This window comes from Dipodomys merriami, unplaced genomic scaffold (assembly GCF_024711535.1).
Source record: "Dipodomys merriami isolate MVZ:Mamm:240054 unplaced genomic scaffold, mDipMer1.0.p SCAF_4, whole genome shotgun sequence".
Taxonomy (NCBI): Eukaryota; Metazoa; Chordata; class Mammalia; order Rodentia; family Heteromyidae; genus Dipodomys; species Dipodomys merriami.
Genome location: NW_027205603.1, coordinates 42,263,936 through 42,286,655, shown reverse-complemented (window position 1 = coordinate 42,286,655; position 22,720 = coordinate 42,263,936). Strand labels below are relative to the sequence as shown.

At 40.9% G+C, this 22,720-nt stretch overlaps 1 protein-coding gene across 4 annotated transcripts in view; it reads right to left on the bottom strand.

The window, feature by feature from the left end:
* Nucleotides 1-22,720, bottom strand: part of Sulf1 (sulfatase 1) — a 181,846-nt gene that overhangs the window by 44,053 nt on the left and 115,073 nt on the right. For all 4 annotated transcript variants that reach the window (XM_069990892.1, XM_069990895.1, XM_069990894.1 and 1 more), the window contains exons 6-9: nt 16,616-16,767; nt 13,904-14,073; nt 2,706-2,856; nt 1,317-1,492 (exon numbers count right to left, since the gene is read on the bottom strand). In XM_069990892.1, coding sequence (XP_069846993.1) covers nt 1,317-1,492; nt 2,706-2,856; nt 13,904-14,073; nt 16,616-16,767 — 649 coding nt within the window. The remainder of the gene's footprint in view (nt 1-1,316; nt 1,493-2,705; nt 2,857-13,903; nt 14,074-16,615; nt 16,768-22,720) is intronic.

The window sequence follows — 22,720 nt, the reverse complement described above, 5'->3', positions numbered from 1 at the left end:
GCTTTGAGTAGCAATACTTAGATCTCAGCCTTCTGAGTAGCTAGGATTACAGGCATGAGCCCCAGTGGCTGGCTTCCAAGAAGCTTTTTAATGATCACATAAAACATAACACTGTTGTTCAGAGAAACCTTACTTCCTCCCATCATCTTCTCCCAGGATACACCATGGCACATGGGACTTATGGGTAACATTTAGAATCCTGGGCTCTAGGCCCCCAGCTTCAGAAACAAAATCTCTGAAGCAGGTCTTACACCACCTGTCCAACTTCTCCAATGTTCTAGAAGAGCACGAGTTAGATGCTGTTTTGAATATTCTTTTCTTTCACTCTTTCTATAATTCTTTCAAAACACTTTATACAAAACATTCTGAAATGATTGGCAAGGCATGTGAAACCAATTTTGCAATGGTAAAACAAGGGTGGAAAGAGCTGCAGTGATCAACCTAAGGAGCAGAAACAACTCTAGTCCCCTTTTTTCTTGGAAGTATCTAAGGGGGAGAATGATAAAGGGGTCATACCCATCATGATGCATAGTACTTGTAAATTGATGTGTTGAATGGTACTTACCATTTGTACACCTTCTTAAAGATATTACAAATTTAATTTTAAAAGAAAAGTATCTTTATTTTTTTGAGGAAAGTAAGGCAGTGTAACATTTCATTTTCTTAAAAAAAATTATGGTAGTAATTTTTAAAAAGTAAAAAGTAAAGCCAGGTGCCAGTGGCTCACACCTGTAATCCTAGCTACTGAGGAGACTGAGATTTGAGGAGCAAGATCCAAAGCCAGCCCAGGCAGAAAAGTCCTCATGAGACTCTTATCTCCAATTAACCACTTGAAAACCAGAAGTGGGGCTGTGGCTCAAAGTGGTAGAGTACTAGCTTTGAGCAAAAGAGCTCAGGGATAGCACCCAAGCCCTAAGTTCAAACCCCACAACCAACAACACCAAACACCAACACCAACAAAAAAGGAGGAAGGCAGCAACGACCTTTTCTACAAATAACAGTACAGCTCTGATTCTGAGAATGTAAAGATGATGATCTGAAGGATTGCATTCTGACAGTGGACACAGACAAAAAGACATAGATTCTGGTTAATTGAAGAAAACTAGCCACTGATACCATTATTTTGCCTTTCCCTTTATTCAGTATGCTTATGTTACCTTAACACATGGCAGGGGGAAAGGTTTTCATTTTCTGAATTACCAACTCCACAGACACTTTTTTCGTTTGGGTTAAAAGGAAACCAGACACTGGATTAGCAATGGCATGATGTCAGACACATGAGCTGCAACAGCTAAATCCTGCAGAGAAATACGTACATGGCTCCTGGTTCTACACTTGGACCACGAATAAAGAAGGGCACACGGATATCAAAGTCATATGGCATGGACTTCCCTTTGACCAGTCCAAACTGCCCAATATGGTAGCCGTGGTCGGCGGTGTAGATGATATAAGTGTTGTCCAGCTCCCCAGTCTCCACCAGCATGTTATAGAGCTGAAACACAGTGCACAAGTCAGAGTCAACTGTCACATAGCATGGCACTCTGTAGTATGACTGTGGTTTCTACCCACTTCTTATTTTCCTTTTTTGGAGGGGGGGGGAGAGATTGGTGCCAATGCTGGTTCTTCAACCCAGCATGTAGGCACTGTCCTTTTTTGTTGCTCAAGGCTGGTGCTTTGACACTTGTGCCATAGCTCCCCTCCTGGATTTTTGGTGGCTAATTGCAGATAAGAGTCTCAAAGACTTTTCCTGCCCTGGCTGGCTTTGGACGATAATCCTCAGATCTCAGCCTCCTGAGTAACTAGGATTACACATGTGGAGTCATCAGTGCCTGGCTTCTTTAAGCCAAGAGTTGCTCTGGTAAGGTGAAAAAGTGTATGAACATGCTCCACCTTTTCTCACTGCTTACAATTCTGGTGGGAAAAGATCCAGTGACATATTTGAAATGTAACTTTTTTGAATCTGGCACATGTCACTTGAGGCTTTGCTTGTTTGATAAAACAGCAAATGAAACAACATTAAACCACAGAACAACCTCTCTACCACCAAAACTTCATAGACTTTACTTTGAAAATCCATTGTTAAGGCAAATTTTAATGTTAGTACTCTTTTATCTAATTATTATGGTTAAAAACAGGCAGCCTCTTAGCCTTACACATGTATTTCTTGCCTTATTCTAGATTTTAAAATTGAGGAAATTTCAATTTTTTTTGTAGTTCTGATTTCTATTAAAAAGGCAAAAAAAAAAAAAAAACCTTCATGATACTCGATTCACATTTCCACATGGTTAAAATTAGCTACAGCTAAATAGTTGTTGTTTTAGACAAGGCACTTAATTTTAAGTTCAACAACATCATTACCAATCTTTATTGCCTTATACTCCACTTGTCTTAGTCATTTAAATCATTTGCTTAATTTCTGAAGATATTAGAGGACAGAACCTTTAATTTATGTTTTTATTTTTCTCTCTTTTGTCACTGGTTCCTTAAGAACTAAACCTGGAGAAGAATAAGGGAATAATGAGTAAGTTGCTGATCTGGATATTTCTCTAAGCTCCCCCCCCCTCCATTTCCCCTCCCTTACTTCTCCTTCCCTTTCTGTCTCTGTCCCTACATGGATACTGGGATATGAAAGAAATAAGCAGGAATGCATCTATGCAAATGAAGCCCAACATGAACCTTTCCTTAGAGTGGATTCATATCCTCACCCGTTCCACAGAATCATCCACTGACATCAGAGTCTGGAGCCTTTTACGCTGTAGAACATTTGTAAATTCCATGTGGATGGGCAGCATTGGTCCTGTGTACTGCATAATCCAGTGTTTATCCATGTTGGGTGCATAGTTATAACTTGGAGTTCTGAAAGTATCCAGAAAAGACTCTTACTATATACATACACATTAAAATTTTTTTTTTACTTATCCATTCAGAAACAAGTTGAAGATTGTTAAATAATCACTCAGAAAGGATAATTTAAACCCTATTAAAAAGATCTGAAACCCTCACCACTGGAGACAGCATCCATCTTGTGAAGGTACCAGAACTCATACTGAGAAAACCAGGCCTGGCCGCTGATATATCATTAGTATAAGTTCACATGGGTTCAGTAACTGAAATGCGTAAGAAATACATCTACATGATTATGTTTATGTTAAAAATCTACAGATACAACTCAATAATACAGAAGGGAATGTTCTCAAGGCAATGTTAACTTGTAAAAATTTTATTGCTAGTTATTAAAAATAAAATCTATAGAATATGATGTCAACATATTTTTTTCTTCCCTCGTGAATCTCTTGAGTATCTTATTGGTTTCTCATAAATGTCCATGAGTTTTTTGCATTCCGTTGTATATTGAAACCATTAATTTAATTATCTTTGCTGGAATTTCAACCAAGACTATTTCTGAAGTTTACACATTTACCAATTTACATATTTAGACAAGAAGTTGATATGGGTTTTCAAGACACAAATTTTGTATACTAGAGGGAAGCACATTTTATTGTGCCAGATTAAGTTAGTTTAAGTCTGTATCTAAGCCACCACAGAGATCTAAGAAACATGGCATACTTTCCAGTGGAGACTCACAAAATATGTCATTTTTTCCCCTTAAAGGTTTATCCAACCCTCTGCCAGTGGATGTTACTACCTCATGTTCTTAACGTGCTAGAGAGGTTCTTACATTAAGAACAATTTGTTCTAGAACTTTCTACTGGACTTGAGTCTTTTCTTTAAATGTTGTTAAGCACATGGTGGTCCTATTTACCACATGTGAAGTATTGTGTAGTCTTTGATATACATTGTCTCATTTTATATCTTAGTTGTTCTGGGAATTGGGTTTATTGTCCCCATCTAAAGATGAAAATATTAAGGCTTAGCCATTAACAAAAGTGGTAGAATGAAAACAGGATTCCAAAGTTCACTTGCTGTAGCCAAATGAGCAAAATTGAAGTGAAAGTCCTTCCTATATCTGAGATTGCTTTGAATAGAATATCTTTTTTTAAAAGAGTAAATAGACCACTTAAATAGTTCTACCATCAGTAAAATAGTTAATTCAGAAATTACTTTTTCCAGAAATTCTTCACCTGCTAGATGGAAGTGTGTACTTCTTTTATTTTTTTTTTATTGTAAAAATAGTGTACAGACAGGTTACAGTTACATGAGTAAGGTAATTTCCTATGGAGCATTGTTACCTCCTCCTTTGTTTTTCCCCTACTATCCCTTTCCTTCCCAATTCCCCTCTCCCCCCAAAGTTGTAAAGTTTGTTTTCTACCTAGTGTCTTGTACATCTCATTCTTACAATAGGTCATCCTGTATCCTTGTTTCAGCATTTTGTTATTTCTCTTCCCCTTCCCAAATTAGAAAAATGTATATACAAGATGCAGGTCACCGACATCAAATCCAGTGAATGAATATAATATCTTGAATGAAATAGCCGGTCTCTCAAAGTAAGCAACTGGCTATGTTCATTGAGAAATCTGGTTACTCCATCTCTATTTTAGGGAGAAACCCATCAGTGAAGGGCTGTGGATGCAGTTAACTAAAGGGGACTCCAGGATCCATCAATAGAAATGAAACCCAGTGCTTTCAGGAGACCTGACTAACTGGTGGTGCTGTGGTGACTTTCCAATGAGGTGAATGAGTTTACACTAGAACATTTCTCATGTACACTGAGCCATAAAAATGTCAGCTGTCATCATTCATTTCCTTCTGCTAGGAGAATTTGACACTCTTCCTTCATACTATGGAGAATGCTAACAGCAGTGCCATTGGCCTTCTTGTTACAAGTTACTCTGAGATCAGTACAGATGCTTGTTAGTGAGCAGACATGCAACAGCACAAGTACCAAATGAGCTCAACAGACAAGTTATGCTCAGCAGGGCAGGCCAACGTCATCTAAAGGGACACTTTCAAGGAGTGGAAGAGAGGGTGCAACTCGATTTGCTCATCTATAAATGGGGCTCATGTAAGGAAATATTTCAAGTGAATATTTCAAGGGAGATGGTTCAAGTATCAGGAGTATGAATAAAGAAAAGGGCAGAGAGGGGAGCTAGAGAGAGGGGGGGAGAGAGAGGGGGAGAGAGAGAGAGAGAGAGAGAGAGAGAGAGAGAGAGAGAGAGAGAGAGAGAGAGAGAGAGAGAGAGAGAGAGAGAGGCGGGCCAACGGGTTGATTGTAATGAACAAGCTGAGAAGGGCAATCAAGTCTTCTTCAGCCTGGCCAGAGAAACAATTTGACCTTTTTCTTACAACTAAGGTCTCTTATTAAGGCAGACAAGTGAAGTACGATAGGTCAGAGGCCAGGGGGAGGATGGGAACAGGGGAAGGGGCTCTGGAATCTTTCAGGAAAGGTTTGTTTTTGGTTTTTGTTGTTTTTTTTTTCCAGCATCTTGTAGCCAAATGGTACAAACCTTGGTTCACAGGTTATCTTTTTGACAGCCACAGGGTGTTTTGGGGGAGGGAAAGGTGAGGGGAGATGATTCAGCATGGTTGGCAGCAAGGGAAGCTCTGGTGTTTTCAGGATGTGGCTGTCAAGAGGGGAGATGAGCATTTCCAGTTTAACTCATTTTTCCATCAGCTCATAGATCTATTTTGGTTTGAGGAATGACTATATATACATATTTAAAATGTCTTGAGCAGAGGCCCTTGATTTTCCTCCATGAGCCAATAAACAAATATAACCATCTGGGTGTCTGGGATCAAAATAAATCCTTTATAATATTAACATGCAAACTCTTCAGGTGTTACTTGCCATTTTTTCAAAAAGAAAATCTCTCTGTCTGTTTTTCTCTCTCTCTCTCTCTCTCCCTCTCCCTTCCTCCTTTTCTCTCTCTGGGTTTGTATAGACTTTTCTCCCAGGGCTGGCCTTAAACTGTGATTCTCTGGATCCCAGCCTCCTGAGTAGGATTATAGGCATGAGCCACCAGCTCTAGACTTCAGAGAAAACCTTTAATTCACAAACCCTTTTCTACCTCCTAAATACATAGTTCATGGGCCACACAGGCCTATTATTTGGCCTGAAAGGATCCTGCTATGTAGAACAGACCACAGTGGGAAGGAAATGGGTGAGGGAATGAAGTCTCTGTTTCTCATTCTTATGCAGCATGTCAAGTTACAAACAGGATTAGATTAAAAGGTTGAGGAGAAGGAGAGGGGAGGCTTCTAAATCCCCTTACAAAGAGGTTTCCACTCATGGGGGGAGTAGTTTGAGGTCAAAGAAATAGAGCGAGTTGTTCTTGAAAGGTCTCCTAACCATTTGCTGATATGTGCCCTGTAAGAGAATATGGCTATAAAAGATTACACAGGGGTTCTTTCTAATAAACAGCCTGCTTTCACTGCCTTTGATGTTGGGTCAGCTTAATTTTAAAATAAATCTAGTTGACTTTTTTTAAACCACAAAACCTCAGCACAAATAAAAAAAATTATAATAGAGAGCCGACATGCAGGCTCACAGAGGGCAAATTACATCTTCTCCCCAGTACCTTGACGCTCTCAGGCCAGCCCACCTTGCCCTGTCGAGCTGGGAAGCTTGCAGCAAATTACAAGCCTCAAATTGGACTCCTGGATTTACCGAATGACATATGTTCAGTCTGGTTTACATTAAAAGGGAGAGTTCAGGGCCTGTTGTCAAAGCTGTCCATCCCTCCTCCCCTTGGCTTTCTTGGATTTCTGGATGGGGGTGGGGGAAGACCTCCAACTCCAAGAATGGAATCTCAGGTGGGGTCCCAGCGGGTGGCAAGGAGGGGGGACAGTTTGCTTTTTAAAGGAAGACAGACAGCCACAGCATCCTCCAGAGCAGCTGCTGTTCTGGGACCTGCAGGTGGAAGGTCCAGGGTTAGTGGAACTGACAAGGTTGTTGAAAAGTGCTGTGGTTTGCCTCCTGCTGAGCTCTGCTAACTTCCTGGAAGATGCAGCCTACTGTTCCTCTAGTGAAAATCAAGGCTTCCTTCCCTAACCAGGGACTGACTTCAGATTATTTAAACAGGGCTTGGAGCTGTCTGTCAGCTAGAACCCAAGCCACTGAACAACGCAGTGGGAACTGTTTTAGGTTAAAGTGAAACAAAACAAAACAAAATACAGATGCTACCAGGTTTTGAATCACATCTGATGTTACTTTCTAGAACTCTACTAGGAAGAGGTTTTTCTTTGTTATTCAAGCCTCGGTTTCTTCATCTGTAGAGTGGAAACAACAACTTCAAAGGAGCAAGTTCAGGACTATCTCATCCTTATAGGGACTTAGGAGAGAGCTTATTATTCAGTTGTTCATCAGGGCATCTTGTCTCCATTGTACCAATGAGAAGGCAAGATGCTCAAGATTGGCACCTCTCAGGATGACATCACACAATGATCTGCATCCTGAACCACAGCACTGCAGAGGGACTCAATGTCCTAGCCATTAAAAGGAGAAGGGATGAACACATTGTGTTTTTTTTGTGTTGTGTGTGTGTGTGTGTGTGTTTGTTTTTGTTTTTCTGTCCAGAGCAATTCTTTCAATCCTCTCAACCTTCATCTTGACACAGACTATTCTGCTTCCCATCTGGGTGCCTCGAAGTTTCAATTTGGGGGTGCAAATACAAACTCTCACTCTCTAAGACACATTGGATATATCAGAGACAAGGCAGGGGAACACTGGCTGTTGCTTTAAAGTAGGATAAGGCAAAAGGACATACTGTTATGGTGGTCTATGGCTCATATCTATAATCCTAGCTAATCAGGAGACCAAAATCTCAGAATTGAATTTAGGAGCCAGCTTGGCCAGACAAATCTGAGAGACTATTATCTTTAATTAAATAGCCAAAAAAAACAGAAGTGGAAACATGGCCCAAATGGTACAACACCAGCAGTGAACAAAAAAGCTGAGAGACAGCATGAGGTATTGAGTTTAAGCCCTAGTATGATGCACACACACACACACACACACACACACACACACACACACACACACACACACACACCAACTGATTTGGGGGTGTGGCTCAAGTGGCAGAGTGCCAATCCAGAAAGTAAGCCTAGAAAGTGTGAGACCCCAAATTCAAATCCCATACTGGCAAAATAATAATAATAATAATAATAATAATAATAATAATAATAATAATAATAATAAACAACTGTATCAGTGGCAAACTATAGGTGTTCAGCCTGCTAATACTTTCTGTTGTCTGTAGGATTAGGGGTTTACTCAGACTTTTGTGTCCTAGAAAAGATACTCCGTAGAAAAATATACTCCCAAGAAAACATTTCTGCTTCCACAAAGTTAAATTCTCCTGTATTTAAAACTTGTAAGTTTTCCCCATCAAGGCAATCATGTGCTCTGCTATTGCTTGTTCGGATTTACTGCTCAGCACCTACATCACAAGTTTTTGAGTTCCACCTCATGATCACACTGATTTTTCTTAAGATTTGATTCTCTCTTCAGTGTTACTTATTGGCAAAGTGGGGACAAGAATTCTGCAAGCCAATAAGCTCCCCTTTCTCTGTGATCAGTGGGTATTTTAGGAGAGTAACTCTTCTTACTAGCAAAGAAATAGTTTGAAGAAATGCACGTGTTGTGAGATTATTTCTAGGTTACTCTGAATTCATAAAACATTATTTAAGTATGTTCATACTATCTTTAAAATATTTTAATGTCAGCTAGCTAGAACAGGTTAACATACTTTATTTGGTAAACAAAAATGAATTTGCAATTACTATATGAGTAATTGGCAGGCTAGGCCCCTGGGTAAAGACAGGATATTTTCTACAGCTTTTAGGACTCAGCTGCCTTGCTTTACTCTATGATACCAGTTAGAAAGTTGTGACCTTGAACTTTAGGGATCTGAGTGACCAGTGTTATATAAAGAACAAAGAAGGGATATGCAAAAGAGAGCTTTAGTGCTGTATGCTCAATTGTTATCCTCAAAAGCATTACCTTTCATAAATTTGTGCAAGAAATGCAGTAAGAATATGCAAATTCATTTTAAGGCAAGATATTACTTTCCAGCTTTAGATAACACATTGGAAAATCTTTATCCTGTAGCATATACAGAGGTGTATTTTCCTTTGACATAGTATACTCTCCTCTCCTCTCACAACAATTCTTGCCAATTAGCAGACATGGCTTGGTCCACCAAGATTTTAGGGGTCATTTGAATGAACCTCTGTGTGTGTGTGTGTGTGTGTGTGTGTGTGTGTGTGTGAGAGAGAGAGAGAGAGAGAGAGAGAGGGAGAGAGAGAGAGAGAGAGAGTGCACATGCCAGTGTGCAAGCAAATATAGGCATATGTGCCTGTGTGTATGTGGTGTAAGTATGGAAAGAAACAACTGGAACAGCAAAGAACAACAACAACAAGGCTTTTCTTAGGCAATAATGCAATCCTAGCTTCCTTGATGCCATGACAGCTCAGTGGGACATGGAGGAGAGGATTCATTGCAAAGTATGATAGGATCTTAGCCAGAATGAAGGGCTTCATGACCAGGCTTATGATGTAAGTTTTTCCACTGGAGATCTTCCCAGATTTCTAAGAGGCTTAGTGTCTGATTGAGTAGTACTGCCACATGGCTAAAGGGGGCGCTAGCCTGCTCTCATTCCCCTCAGTTTGTGAAGCCAATAAGTAGGTTGACATTGATGGCTTTCTCTGTTGCACAGGGGCGAACACCGTGGCAACGCCATACATTGGCCTCAGTCTGAGAGAGTCACATAGCTGTAAGCCAAGGCTGGCTGACAGGGATGGGTGATGCTCGACCACCTAGGAAGCAAATGTTCACGTGACTACCTTGCACACAACAGGGGACAGGCTACAGCTTGAGTCTGTTTTCACAGAGCCTGCTAAATATTCCGCAAAGCACTTAACTTCTTGCATCCCCATTGCTTGAATGCCTTGCTAATGTTTTCGCTAAGGAAACTGGCCATTCAGTAGCTCCATGCACCACAATGGACAACTTGTCTTCAATTTGTCTCACTTCCTTTGTCTGAACTCTGAACTCTGAACTTGGGCACTCACTGCCTTCCACATGGGCACACACTCCCTCCCTCCAGTCCCTTCCTCCAGCAACAGCCAGGGAGACCTTCGCAACAGAGATGCCTGGAGTTCAAAGCCTGCTGGAAACAGCACTTCACACAAACAAGGTGCAGGAAGCCCAAGGCTTAAAGAGAAATTCCCCACCAACCACATGAATTTTCATTTTCCATGGCTCATAATGTTATTTAAACTGACAATTGTGCCATGTGGTGGAGGCTCAGGCCTGTAAGCCGAGCTATTTAGGAGGCTGAGATCTGAAGATCATGATTCAAAGCCAGCCAGGACAAGAAAATCTGTGAGGATCTTATCTCCAATTAACCACCAAAAAGCCAGAAACGGAGCTGTGGCTCAAATGGTAAAGTGACAACCTTGAGGGAAAAGGTCAGGAACAGTGCCTAGGCCCTGAGTTCAAATGCCAGTACCAACACAAAAACAAAGCAAAACAGAACAAACAAAAATCCTGGCTTTTGCCATAGCTTCATTATGTCTACTTAGAGGTCAACACAGCCCAGATAGGGGCTAGTCTTGTCTGGCCTTTTATAATGGCCATCTTGAGAGGTTCACCACAATTCAATCTTAGCTTGTCAAGAGATGTGTTGTGTCAACCATAGACAGGCTTGGAACTGTCTCTTCCCTACCTGTTTCTTCTAAACCTTTAAGTTGAACAGTACAATACTGTACTTGTTGTGAGGCAAGAGGGATCATAGATTGGCAGTTGTATAGGGTTCTTCATAGTAGAAAGGATTAGTAAGAATTAGCACGGATAGGATGGAGTGGCTTCTGCATCCCTGACTTGGGGATGGGGGTGGAATGGGGGGGTAGATCCATGCTGCCCCTCTGAACTCTTGCTCACCGCATCACATCATGGTGCAGCTACTACCCCATTTTAAAGATGAGACCCTCAAGATTCTGAGAGGTGAAAGAAACTACTCAGGGGTTTAGTGAGGGCCACTGAGGCAGGAAAGCAGGAAAGCAGGCTTGTTTCCTGCCCAGGCCTGAATATTTTCATTCTGCCACCTCTAGAATCAATGGTAAGGGCATAGCTGGTTCAGTTGGAAGAAAAAGAGATGACCCTATTTGCGTGTGGGAATGACAAAGTGGACTGATACTTTGTTACTGTTCTGGTGAATGTGCAAACTTGCTTAAGTTCCCATTGTTTTGTGAGCCTTTTCTTTTTGAGCTTTACTGCTTTATTTGTATTCCATTCCATTCTGCAGGTCTCAGTCACATCTTGGATTGACCTACTTATACAGTGACCCTTGCCTAGGCAATAGTCTTTCCCTGAAATCATCTACTCAATATCTGGAGCATCATCTACAAACACCTCTCCACCCCTTTTAAGTCTTGTTGATTGAATCCAGGCCCTTGCACATGGTGGGCAAGCCCTTTAGCACATTAGTTATGTCCTTTTTACTTTAGTTTTGCTATGTTGGCCTGGCTAGACTTCAACTAGAGATTCTCCTCTCTCTGCCTCATGCCTGTAGCTAGGATTACAGGCATGCACTACTATACTCAGTTTTTCCTCATCTTTTGAGCCCCCTTTTGAATCCCCTTTGGCCCAAGTAATTTCACTATAAAGTTACATAACCCCATGAGGGACCTGTTCTGTACTGGCCTTGGATACTTGTCTGTCTCCTTCCTAAACAGAGTTGAACAAACTTACTCGTCAAAAGAATCAAATAATAAATATTTTAGCCTTCAAGATCTCAGCATTAATAGATGATACATAAACAAATGAGTATGGCAATGTTTCAATAAATCTTTATTAATACAAACTAGTAGCAAGCTAGACTTGGATAGTAGACTCTACTGTGTTGACCCCTGTCCTCACTTTCTGATTTCTGAATATCAGCCATAATGTCTTCCTCAGCCTGTCTGTGGGCTGTGCTGTCCTGTAACATGAGCAGCTCTGCAACATAGGCAGTACTCATACACACTTGAGGAAGGAAATGGAATGCTGCACTGTAGGAATCAGAGATTCTTTTTTTTTTCAAAGCTACTGTTGAGGTACTGAGATCGCTATAGATTCCCTTGTGCAATTATTGTCATGCAGCCGTGCTGTCAGAACCTCTTGACCTATGGCTGATTTTCCCACAGGCTTAGGTCCTTGACTTGAAGCTTCAAAGGCAGGCAGACTTTAAGGAACCATAAAATGCCGTATTTTATCAATCCTTTCTCTGCAAACTCAAGGAAACACCTGTAAACTTATGGTTGTAGGAAGTCATCTTAGGCTGGGATTTTGAAAATGCAACCAAGGAGGCTCCACATGTGATTTCTGCTTCACAAGAAAAGGAAGAAGGGTGAGTGAGTTTCTGGGTTATCCAGGAAAATCTCTGAGACCTTTTTCTTCCACCAAGTCAGCTGGTTACTAAATTTTAACTGAGACCCTCTTGCCAAGTGCTTCCTTCATGAATTTAGATGCAGATTATATGCAGGGAAGATTTTCAAAAAAAAAAAAAAGATTTTCAGAGCTTTTGCTTAGTAAGCCCAAGTTCATGAATTCAAACTTCAGTACCATAAAAACAAACAACAACAATAACAAAAACCAGGCTTGGGTCTTCCAACTTGCAATAAGTGATTACCTGCCTTCATATTCAATCCTGCTCTGAATCAGCTCTGAACTTCTTTCTAGTATAGAGATGATCTGCATTCATCACTTAGTTACTAGAAGACATACAATAAGAATTGGCCAAGTGCCAGTGACTCACACCTGTAATCCTAGCAACTCAGATCCAAGCCTTAAGGTTCAAAGCTCATCTGGACAGGAAAATCCTTAACACTCTTGTCTCCAGTTAACTAGTAAAAAACCAGAATTGGAGATATAGCTCAAGTGGTAGAGCACCAGTGTTGAGTGAAAAAGTTAACAAGGCCCAGACCCTGAGTTCAGACCCCAGTACCAACCAACCCCCCCCCCCACAGACACAAAATAAAGGATAGAAAGAAATTCTTCTGGCATATATAATAACAAGCAACTAGATTGCCTTCAGCAGTTTTCTATCTCCAAAAGTTCTTTCCATCTGATACCTTGTCTCTAAAGTTTGTGTGGATGGAAAGGCAGTGTGTTCTTTATGCACACTATTTATCAGTTTTGGAGGCCTGTGATAAAAGAAGTAGTTATCCATTTCTTCTCCCTGCCTTTCTAACTGATGAGTTTTTGGCAAATCCTGTGCTAGCTGCTCTGAATGGAAGACTATGTATTGATGGCAGTGGCTGGGAGAAACAGCGTTGACAGAGTCAACAAGTAAACCATATTCTTTGCTGCCAAGGTGCCCAGACTTCCCACCCATGCCTAGTGAGGATTATCTGCTTTCCCTGTCTTCCCTCTCAGCCATTAGGCCCTCCCCTGCACCTCCCCCTTGCATGACTACCTTGCATGACTTCTGCCTCTCAAAAGGAAACAGGTTATTTGAGAGTCATGACCTGAGAAGGGCTCTGGAGCAAAACACTCAAACTGTCTTCTGCACAACTCTAATTGCACAACAAGGCAGCTGGAATATTCACCCAGAAAATAAACCCACATTTCTACAGATAGCCCTGCATGGCCACTCTGCTTCTATGGAAAGCATACCACCCTATCAGCATCATCATTATGAGACCACACAATGAACATTCCTTAACACATGGAAAGAGAGCTCTCAGTAAAAAATGCCCCATTCATTCGATGTGTGTCACTTCATAAAAGTTACTGTAGACGTGGGCTACATGATTCTTAACCAAATCGCCTAGACAGGGCTCTTTTTATCAGGTCTGTGGCTGCGGTAAGCATGTAAACTATCATCCTGTCCTGGTTAACGCTGGCATCTTTGCCTTGCTGGTAGACTAGGTGGAGTGAAAGGAAATGGGTTAAGGGGCAGAGAGGGTGGGGAGAAAGGCTGTGACTGGCAGGGGGTGGAGGGTTGATGTGGGTACTTACATGTGTTGGGAAGCATTGGGGTACAGTTTTGAAAACTGTGGAGCTGAGTCCTCGGGGCCATGGGGCGCAGCGTGGCTGATCACCATCATTACGGGCCTATGGGGATACATTCTCTTAGACATTTTGAAGTAATTAATGCTCTCGTTAGTGATTAAGTCAGTGAAGTAGTCCTGAAACATACATTTGACACAAAACAAAAATTACAAAAAGTGACAGTCATCAGATCACATTTGAGCACTGCTTTCTTCAGAGCAACTCACTGAACGCTGAGGGTAGGTCTGAGGCAGGAAAGAAAATGGTACCTCCCAAGGCAGCACCAACATCTTCAAGAAAAGAGAAAATCAGTTGCCATTAAGTTCTAGGGTTGCTGGCTGAGGAACATGCAAACAAAAAAGGTATTTTAAGTAATGCACAATTTAGCAATTAGGGAAGGAGAAAAAAAAGGCAAGTCGTGTTTGCCCAAGATAATGATCAGAGCTGGCAATACAAGCGCAAGAACACATGAAATACCGGATACATATTTCATTCTCAGGTTTCCTTGATGTAATTCGTTGGCAATGAATTTAATTACTTCAAGGGCAGGAAACACCCACACCCACATCAAATTCATAGTTGTGGAACACACACACACACAAAGAAATTTACACACTAATGCATACAGAAGTGCACAAAAAAATGAGAACAGATCTTTCCTTTCAATTAAAACTTCACCTGTGGGGATAACACAATAATCTCTAATCAAAGCCATAGCCCCCAGTCCAGGCTCCTGGGAAAAGCTGCAACATTTTATCAATTAATTTAAACTTGAAACATTTAAATATAGGGAGCAGTTGATTTCCTGCCGATTATACTGTGTTAATTGCACAACTAAAGGAATACAGCTGCTGGGATTAGTGCCTGACTTGCTAATAAAATGACTTAACCCACAGTCAGGGGAGGGCTCATGCAAGTCAGTAAGGGGGAGGGAGGAAGTGAAATAAAAAAAAAAGAAAAGAAAAGATGAAAACTTAAATTGAACCACCTGCTGCCTTTACGTGTGTATCCCTGGCCTGGAGCTCCAGTATAAAGTTGACTCAGAAAGTCCTAGGCAATGTTCACAATGTCAAAAACTTCCAGGCATAGCTAAATCACATGTTGTAGATTTAAGGACCAGAACAGCTGCAAAAGCAGTGCAAGAGGGGCAAAAATCTATGTCACATGTCATTGTTAGGACACGCTCACAGGCTGGCCCCTTCTTCTATGGGGTGTCTGTTCCATTTCTTCCCTCACTATTAAAAAAAAAAAGATACACGTTCTTTTTGGACACAGTTGTCTTTGATGCTTAATCGGCTGTGATAATGAGCAAGTTACGCTGATTTAGTATTTGGAGAGAATCTTGATTACTTTGCTCTCCTTAGTACAACAGGGAATGGAAGGTTAATAGCTTGAATAAGAAGCATGGAAAGCATCCCCACAGATAGAAAAGGATAGCACTGACGATTAGGGCTTGTGGCACACGTTGTCCACATGCAAAGATGATATCCACACCCAGGGAAGGGACCAGGGGTCTGTGAGGGGTTGAACTACTCCAGACTGATTTTCTTCATCTTATAAAATGAGGACAGGACTCCAATTTTGCCTCCAAGGTCCCTGTCAGCTCTCCACTTTGATGAGTCTCAAAGTCTATTAGAAGTGTTTGTGAATTCATTTGCATTCATTGCTTTCTGAAGGGTCTGAAAGATCCCAATTTGTACCTTATCGCCCTCCAAGTCCCTTGCACTTCAACTGAGCCAAGAATAAAGACCCAGCAACCTGCCAAAAACATTAAATCAAGTTCCCCTTTCCATTTCTGCCAACAACATTTAATCAAATTCCCTCTTGCTGTTTCTACCAAGTGTTCTAGCCTTTGGGAGGGGTTGCTAGATACAGCAGATTCTTGGCTTCTCTTAGGTAAATGAGGAAGAGATGGATAGAAGCAGAAAGGGAGTATCTAAAGCAAAGTAATGGCCACACGGAAAGATACCTTCCCCTTACTTTTACAAAAAAAAAAAAAAGTTATATTTAAGTTAGCAATCACAACACCGGTGTGAATTTATAAGTCAAGTATAGGATGGATCTACTTGTTAGAGACACAAGGGACATGTTAATTTCAGTTTCCATGAATGGATTTTGGAAACCCCATGGCTGAGAGACTGAGGCCCTTCTGCAGTCTCTTCCTGCCTGCTGTGGGACAGGTGCCCTTGTTACATGTCTGCTAAGATTGGTCAGAAAGAAGTAAAAGCAGGTAATGTGGGTTCTCACCCTTTAATCATTGCACTGCCCTTACTTTTACATCTAAATCTGAAGCCAAAATATACTTTCAACCCACTGAAACGCAAAGAAAAGAGTCCAAGATGAACATTTGATTATGGGGACAAGCCATCCAGAAAGAAGGAAAACAGAAATTATTACAAGACAGAGCAGATGATGTATGATTGTCTTGATGATACTTTCATCAAAGCTGACTGCCTTTCATCCTAATGAGAGGGGTAAAAAAAAAAACCACTCTACAAAGGCAGTGCTATTTGAACAGAGTCTTTCTTGCTTGGAGTTGAAAATTACCTTGAAATTTCTCATTCTAACATTGTGAGAACATAGAAAGCCAATCTTGTGGATAGTTTAACTCACTGAAAATGGCTTTTCCCCATTATGCACAAAGCAAATTGATGCAGTGTAAAAGTGCTTGAAAATTACCTTTGCATAATCAAATCCATGCTTTTCCTTGATACCATTGCGACAAACAGTGTAATTATAGAAACGAGAATTCTTGATTAATCCAAGCCATTCTCGCCACCCAGGGGGGATGTAGCTGCCATTATATTCATTGAGGTATTTCCCAAAAAAGGCTGCAATGGGGAGGAAGAAGGAAAAAAAAAGATCATCTCATGTGAAATGATTAATCATAAATAAGATGCATAAATATGTAATGATGACTTGAAAAAGAAATGGCAAGATGAAAATTAATCTAGGTAGCAGCAATGCCAAAATAATGCTGGTATAATACAGCTCTCTGATCCTTTGGCACAGTAACACACACACACACACACACACACACACACCACACTTTTCCTTTTGACTCAATGTAAGTAGCACTGAGTAATATGTATTATGGTTCAATAAAATAGCCATAATCATTATAGCACCTTAGGGAATCTATTTCTTCTGGTACTTCTGGAAGAAAACCAGAATATAGTCTTTTGTTAAGTTGATGTAACAATCAGGGAAAGAGCTAGGGTGAGTTACCATTGGCCAATTCCTAGAGAACTGAAGGTTCAGTCTTTGTGACAAAACTAAGTTCTCTGACAAGTTGAGTGTTGGGAATTACAGAGATATTACTGTAACATTCATCATGGTTCTCAGATACAGAGAGAACAAAGTTTTCAAAGTATGGAACCATGATAAAATCTGTTTATGCCCATGCAAATTGTGGTAAGATAAAGTGACTTGAAATTGTTAATTGCTCATAGAATGGTGATGCAATAGTGGCCTCTGGGCCATGAAAGCACCGATGGTCACTGAAAGGGGCCCTGGAAAGGCCTCACCTGGGTAGATTTGGCCTATAATACCCAAGAAGGGCCACATGTAACACGTCTGGTTAAGCTTTTCTGAGAGGGATAATGGTGCCTTTGTTCTGATGTAAGATGAGCAGAAGAAAGAGGGAAAAGAAAAAAAAAAGTGAGATTAAAATTTTAGGAACAGATTGAGATACTACAGAAGCCAAACCCTTAAAAATACCAGAAGGGTGGCAGCAAATGTGTGGTGTTAATCCTAACAATTTGAGAGAAGAAGAGGGCACTACTTATAATTCTTACAATGACACTAGGAAAAAGGCATCAAGAAACACCATTCTGGGTAAACACAAATACTGGATCAACCAATTTAGCAAGAAAACTGTAGCTTACAGATATATATAGAGAGAGACATGGGTATACATACATATACACCTATATATACAGCTACACATACACACATCCTAGTTTTTATAAAGCATGAGAGAGGCCATGTTCTTTAGTGAGTCAGATGTTTTCTCTGTTGAAGCCATTTCCCAGGTTCATAAAGCAGGTGTTATTTATTATGATTAATTTATTATTGGTGTTGATGTTATTGCTTTAAGTTTGGCAATACTGAGAATTGAACTCATGGCCTCACACTTGCTAGGCAGGAACTCTATTAGCCGAGCCACACCCATATCTTTAATGCTTTGGTTGTTTTGAGACCCTGCCAGGTCTGAGCTGGGATCTTCTTACCTATGCTACCTCATGTTATGGAGGATGACAGTCATATGCCATTGCACCCAGCCACTGTCTTTCCCCTGTACATATGATAAAAGGTGTGAACCACTGTGCCCAGCCATTAGTTGAGACGGAGTCTTTCCAACTTTTATGCACAGGCTGGCCTAGAACTATGATCCCAGATCTCTGCCTCATAGGATTAGAGACTTTAGCCACCATCCCGTTTCCAGTTTTGAAACAAAGTCTTTCTATATAGTCCAAGCTGGCCTCAAAATCACTTTTTGTTGCCAGCTTCCTCAGTGCTGAGATTATAAGTATGACTTACCACACTTAGCTGTAAGTAGGCAAGTTTCATAGGTGATACCATTTAGACACTGGCAAAAAGGTAGTTCAAAGAAGACTGGCTTGAGATGAAAATAAATACATAAATGAATAAAGAAATAAGGAAAACCAGATCTAGAATCAGGTCACTTTATTGGTATGGGTATGCTTCTGAATCTTAAAATCACTCAATGAACATCTTATCTGTATCCCTACTACATAGCTTTTAGCTTGTTTTCATCTTTGATATACGACTACCTGTAGAACATCTCCATTTGAACATTCCATCGTTATAGCCGTCATCCATAATGGACTTAACCATTTTCCCTTCACTCGTCAGATGTTCTTTAATTCCCTGAATGACAGTAGCCACCCCCTCCAATTTCTTCAGCCCATGACCGCCTCTGCTTTACCCACTCCCATGTTCCTCTGGCTGAGTAGTTGATACCTCCTGTAGGCTCCACCTCTTTCCATCTTCTGATGACTTGAACACCACCAGCTCAGAAGCTTCTAATGCAGAAGCAGACTAATGCAGACTGCAAAGTCAAACAAGCTACAGGCATGTTCATCATAATCTAAGGTGCCCCTTCTTTCCTGAAAAATCAAGATTGATTCTATAGCTCACCCAAGGATTTGAGAAACTCCTTTTTCTAGTCCACCTCCTATGTCTCTTCTCATCCTCCTGCTCTTCAGCTGGTGGGTTCCTGGTCTCTACCTCTCCTTCCTTGCTGCTACTGCTCTCCCCATTTGCCCTGGATGCTAGCACAGAGGTCATGCCTCTCATAACTGAAGGAGTTTGCCTTGTTTCCTCAGCCCTGGGTCTTGTATCTCTAATGCCATCCTCCTATTCTCTCTTGTAACAAGGTCAGGTTCATGTAAAAGCTCAATCTCTTACAGTGGGAACTTGTGTGTGTGTGTGTGTGTGTGTGTGTGTGTGTGTGTGTGTGTGTGTGTGTGTGTGTGTGTGTGTGTGTGTGTGCGTGCGCGCGCGCGCTGGTCCTGAGACTTGAACTCAGGACCTGGGCACTATCCCTGAGCTTTCTTTGCTCAAGGCTGGTACTCTATCACTTCAACCACAGCACTGCTTTCAGCTTTTTCTGAGAGTCCATTAGACCTGTCCTGGCTGGCTTCGAACCATGATCCTCAGATCTCAGCCTCCTAAGCAGCTAAGATTACAGGCATGGAGCTTTTTGAGGATAAACATTGCCTTTGCATGGTTTCTGTAAACCCCACTCCATCCCTGCACTCGGTACAAGGAAGCATAAGACTCTACCATGTCTGTTCCTTGCACCAGGGCTCACAGACCCAATGTCTTTCAAAAATCTTATAATTGTAGACATATAACTTTCTGTGTTTTTGCTTGAATGACATTTTTAAAGCAGATTTAGTTTTTAAAATATTTTCATAGAACTTCAGTTTCTTTAGTTTTATTTGCCTAGGAAACAATCTGGGCTTCAGTCTGAGAAGCATGAAACACCTCCATTTGAATTATTTTATTGACAGGATGGCTTTTTTCTTTTTTCTTTTAATTGTGAAAATACTGTACAGAGGGGTTACAATTACATGAGCAAGGTAATGAGTACATTTCTTACCAAGCATTGTTGTCTCCTCCTTTGTTTCCCCTTCCTATCCCTTCCCATCTCCCCGTCCCCCCACCCCCCAACCCCCCCCCATGCCAAAGTTGTAAAGTTCATTTTTCTACATAACGTCTTGTACATCTCATTGTTACAATGGGTCCACCTGTATCCATATTTAAACAATTTGTTTTTTCCCTTCCCTCCACAAATTATACCAACAGCAAATACAGATGTTTTCTTGTTGAACCCATGAATGCATGAGCCAGTCAAGAGGTCAACCAGCCACATGACTGCTGCGTAAGGACTTCTGTCTAGCCAAGCTGCTGGGTTCCCTGCAAGAAAGAGAGTTGGAGGACCTAGCCTCTGATAATTGTATTTCTTTCTGGCCTGACTATGTGCAAGAGGAATTCTTGTCCTTACAGAAACTACTTGGCCTTTTCACCAGAGTGAAGAATGGATCATTTTTCCTTTTCTGACTTGAAATGGGTAAGCAGCAGACTCAGGCCCCATCCCACCCCAAAGTCCTGTTTACAACAACTGTATATATGGTAACGTTGAATCCAGCTCTCTTCTTTGGTCACCTCCTCATCCCCAAAAGTTTATCCTATATTTAGGTCCTTCTGTCTTCAAAGCAGTAATAAAAAAAAAAAAAAAAAAAAAAGTCCAGTGCTTTAGGATGTAAACATAGCCAACCTGCCCTGGGTTCAAATCCTGGCTCTGCTATTTGCTAACTATCTACTTGCAGGCCAATTCTTCTACTTCTCCCCACTCCAGTCTCCTTTGTAAAGCCACAAAAAATGAGAACAATAACAGTGGAGGGGTTGGATGGGGACCACATGTTAAGATCCATAGGTGGGAACTTCAAACAGAGCACATCGCAGGGCTATTATTATTATCAGCTATTTATTATTATTATTGTTGTCAGCAAACTATTACCATTATCCTTTTTATCCTGTCTTCTCATTATAGTTTACTATTCTACAGTGCAAGGAAATTTTTCTGTCAACTTCTGAATTATGTGTTCACAATAGGACATATTTTGTGAAAACAAACTGTTCCTCCATTTGGTTTCTTCGTTTCTGTGAACTCAGAGCCTGGGTGGCCCTGGGTACTCAGGGCCTTAGCTTTTTCACTCAAGGTTGGTACTCTGTTGCTTAGGCCACAGCTCCACTTCTGGCTTTTCGCTGGCTAACTGGGGATAATAGTTTTATGGACTTTCAGACTAACTGTCCTCAAATCTCTGCTTCCTGAGTTGCTAGGACTACAGGTGTGAGCCACCAGTGCCCAGCTATATTTATTTATTATTTTTTTCCATTTTGTTGCTGAATTAGTTTTAAAAATTTTTCTTGCTACTTTTAGTGGTTTTTCTCTTAGGGCAGCCATACCCTGTTATTCCTACCCTTTCTTCTTTGTTTTACTTTTTGGGTCATTTTGTACTGTTTCTACCCATCTCCAAGGGTGTTGACCTTTGCCTTAATCCTCTCTTTATAAAGCACCTCCTTCAAGTCTCTTAATAGTCCTTGTTATGGCCTTCAGAACTCCCTCCAGGTTTTCGGTGTCTTTGTGTTAATGGAGTGTGAAAAATGTGCTCAGGCCTCCAGATGTGCCCTCGCCCATCACACTGGTCCAAGGGGCCAAGCCCTTGTGGCCTGACACAGCGCCCAGTGCTGTCAGCTGCCAGTGGCTCCGCAGGGTTGCCTCACGACACTGAGACTCATTTGTAATCACTCCTAGCCTCTTTGGATGTTACATTTCCTGGCAGTACTCTGCATTTGATTATCAGGATTTCTGTTTTCCTCCAGATATATTAAATCTCTTTCTTCCCTACGGCCAATTTCATTTTCTGGCCCATATTGCCATTATATCTATGCTTAGGTTATGGATAGTTCAAAGGTTTTATGTCCTTTGGCATTGGCCATTAGATTCAGCGACTGTTATCAGAATGCATTGCAATATGACCTTCTGTATCTTTTTGTCCTTTCAGACATCATTAAACATTTCCCTTCACAGGTTCTGTCGAAGAAGCCTGTGTGACAGGACGAAAGATAAGAAAACTCTGATTATAATTATTGTTGGCTCCAGGCCAAGCTGCTTCTGCCTAGATTTGCCTATTACGTAATCCTTAGGAAAGTTTCCCTTAACTACTTACAGCCACGGCATTTATTTTTAATTCAGCCATGGTAACTACAAAAAGATCTGATGTGACAAAACTTGAATATGTTGAATGATATATTAGTTGTAATTTTACTCTATGTAATTGATAGATTTGGAGTACCATGGTTTCACAGTAATAATTACAAATATTCATCATGTGGAACCAAGTTAAAATTGTGACTTATGTCAAGTCATGTACATGGATTTGTTTTTCCCAACTGGATTGTAAATCCAGTGAAGACAGGAAATATCTCTGCATGTTCTAGTGTCTTCTCAGTTACAAACATGTGCTTTCATATGTATGTGTGATGTTGCATGTTTATGTACTTGTCAAAAATCTATAGTATCATAATTCAGGAAAACAAGAACATTTGCTTGTCTTACCTGAGTGAATTCTACATTTAGGAAAATTACATACTAGAGAATAAGTAAATATACTTGCTATAAATAACAAACTTTTTAATGTAACAAGTCATGGAGGTTGGGTCCTGGTGACTCATGCCTATAATCTTAGC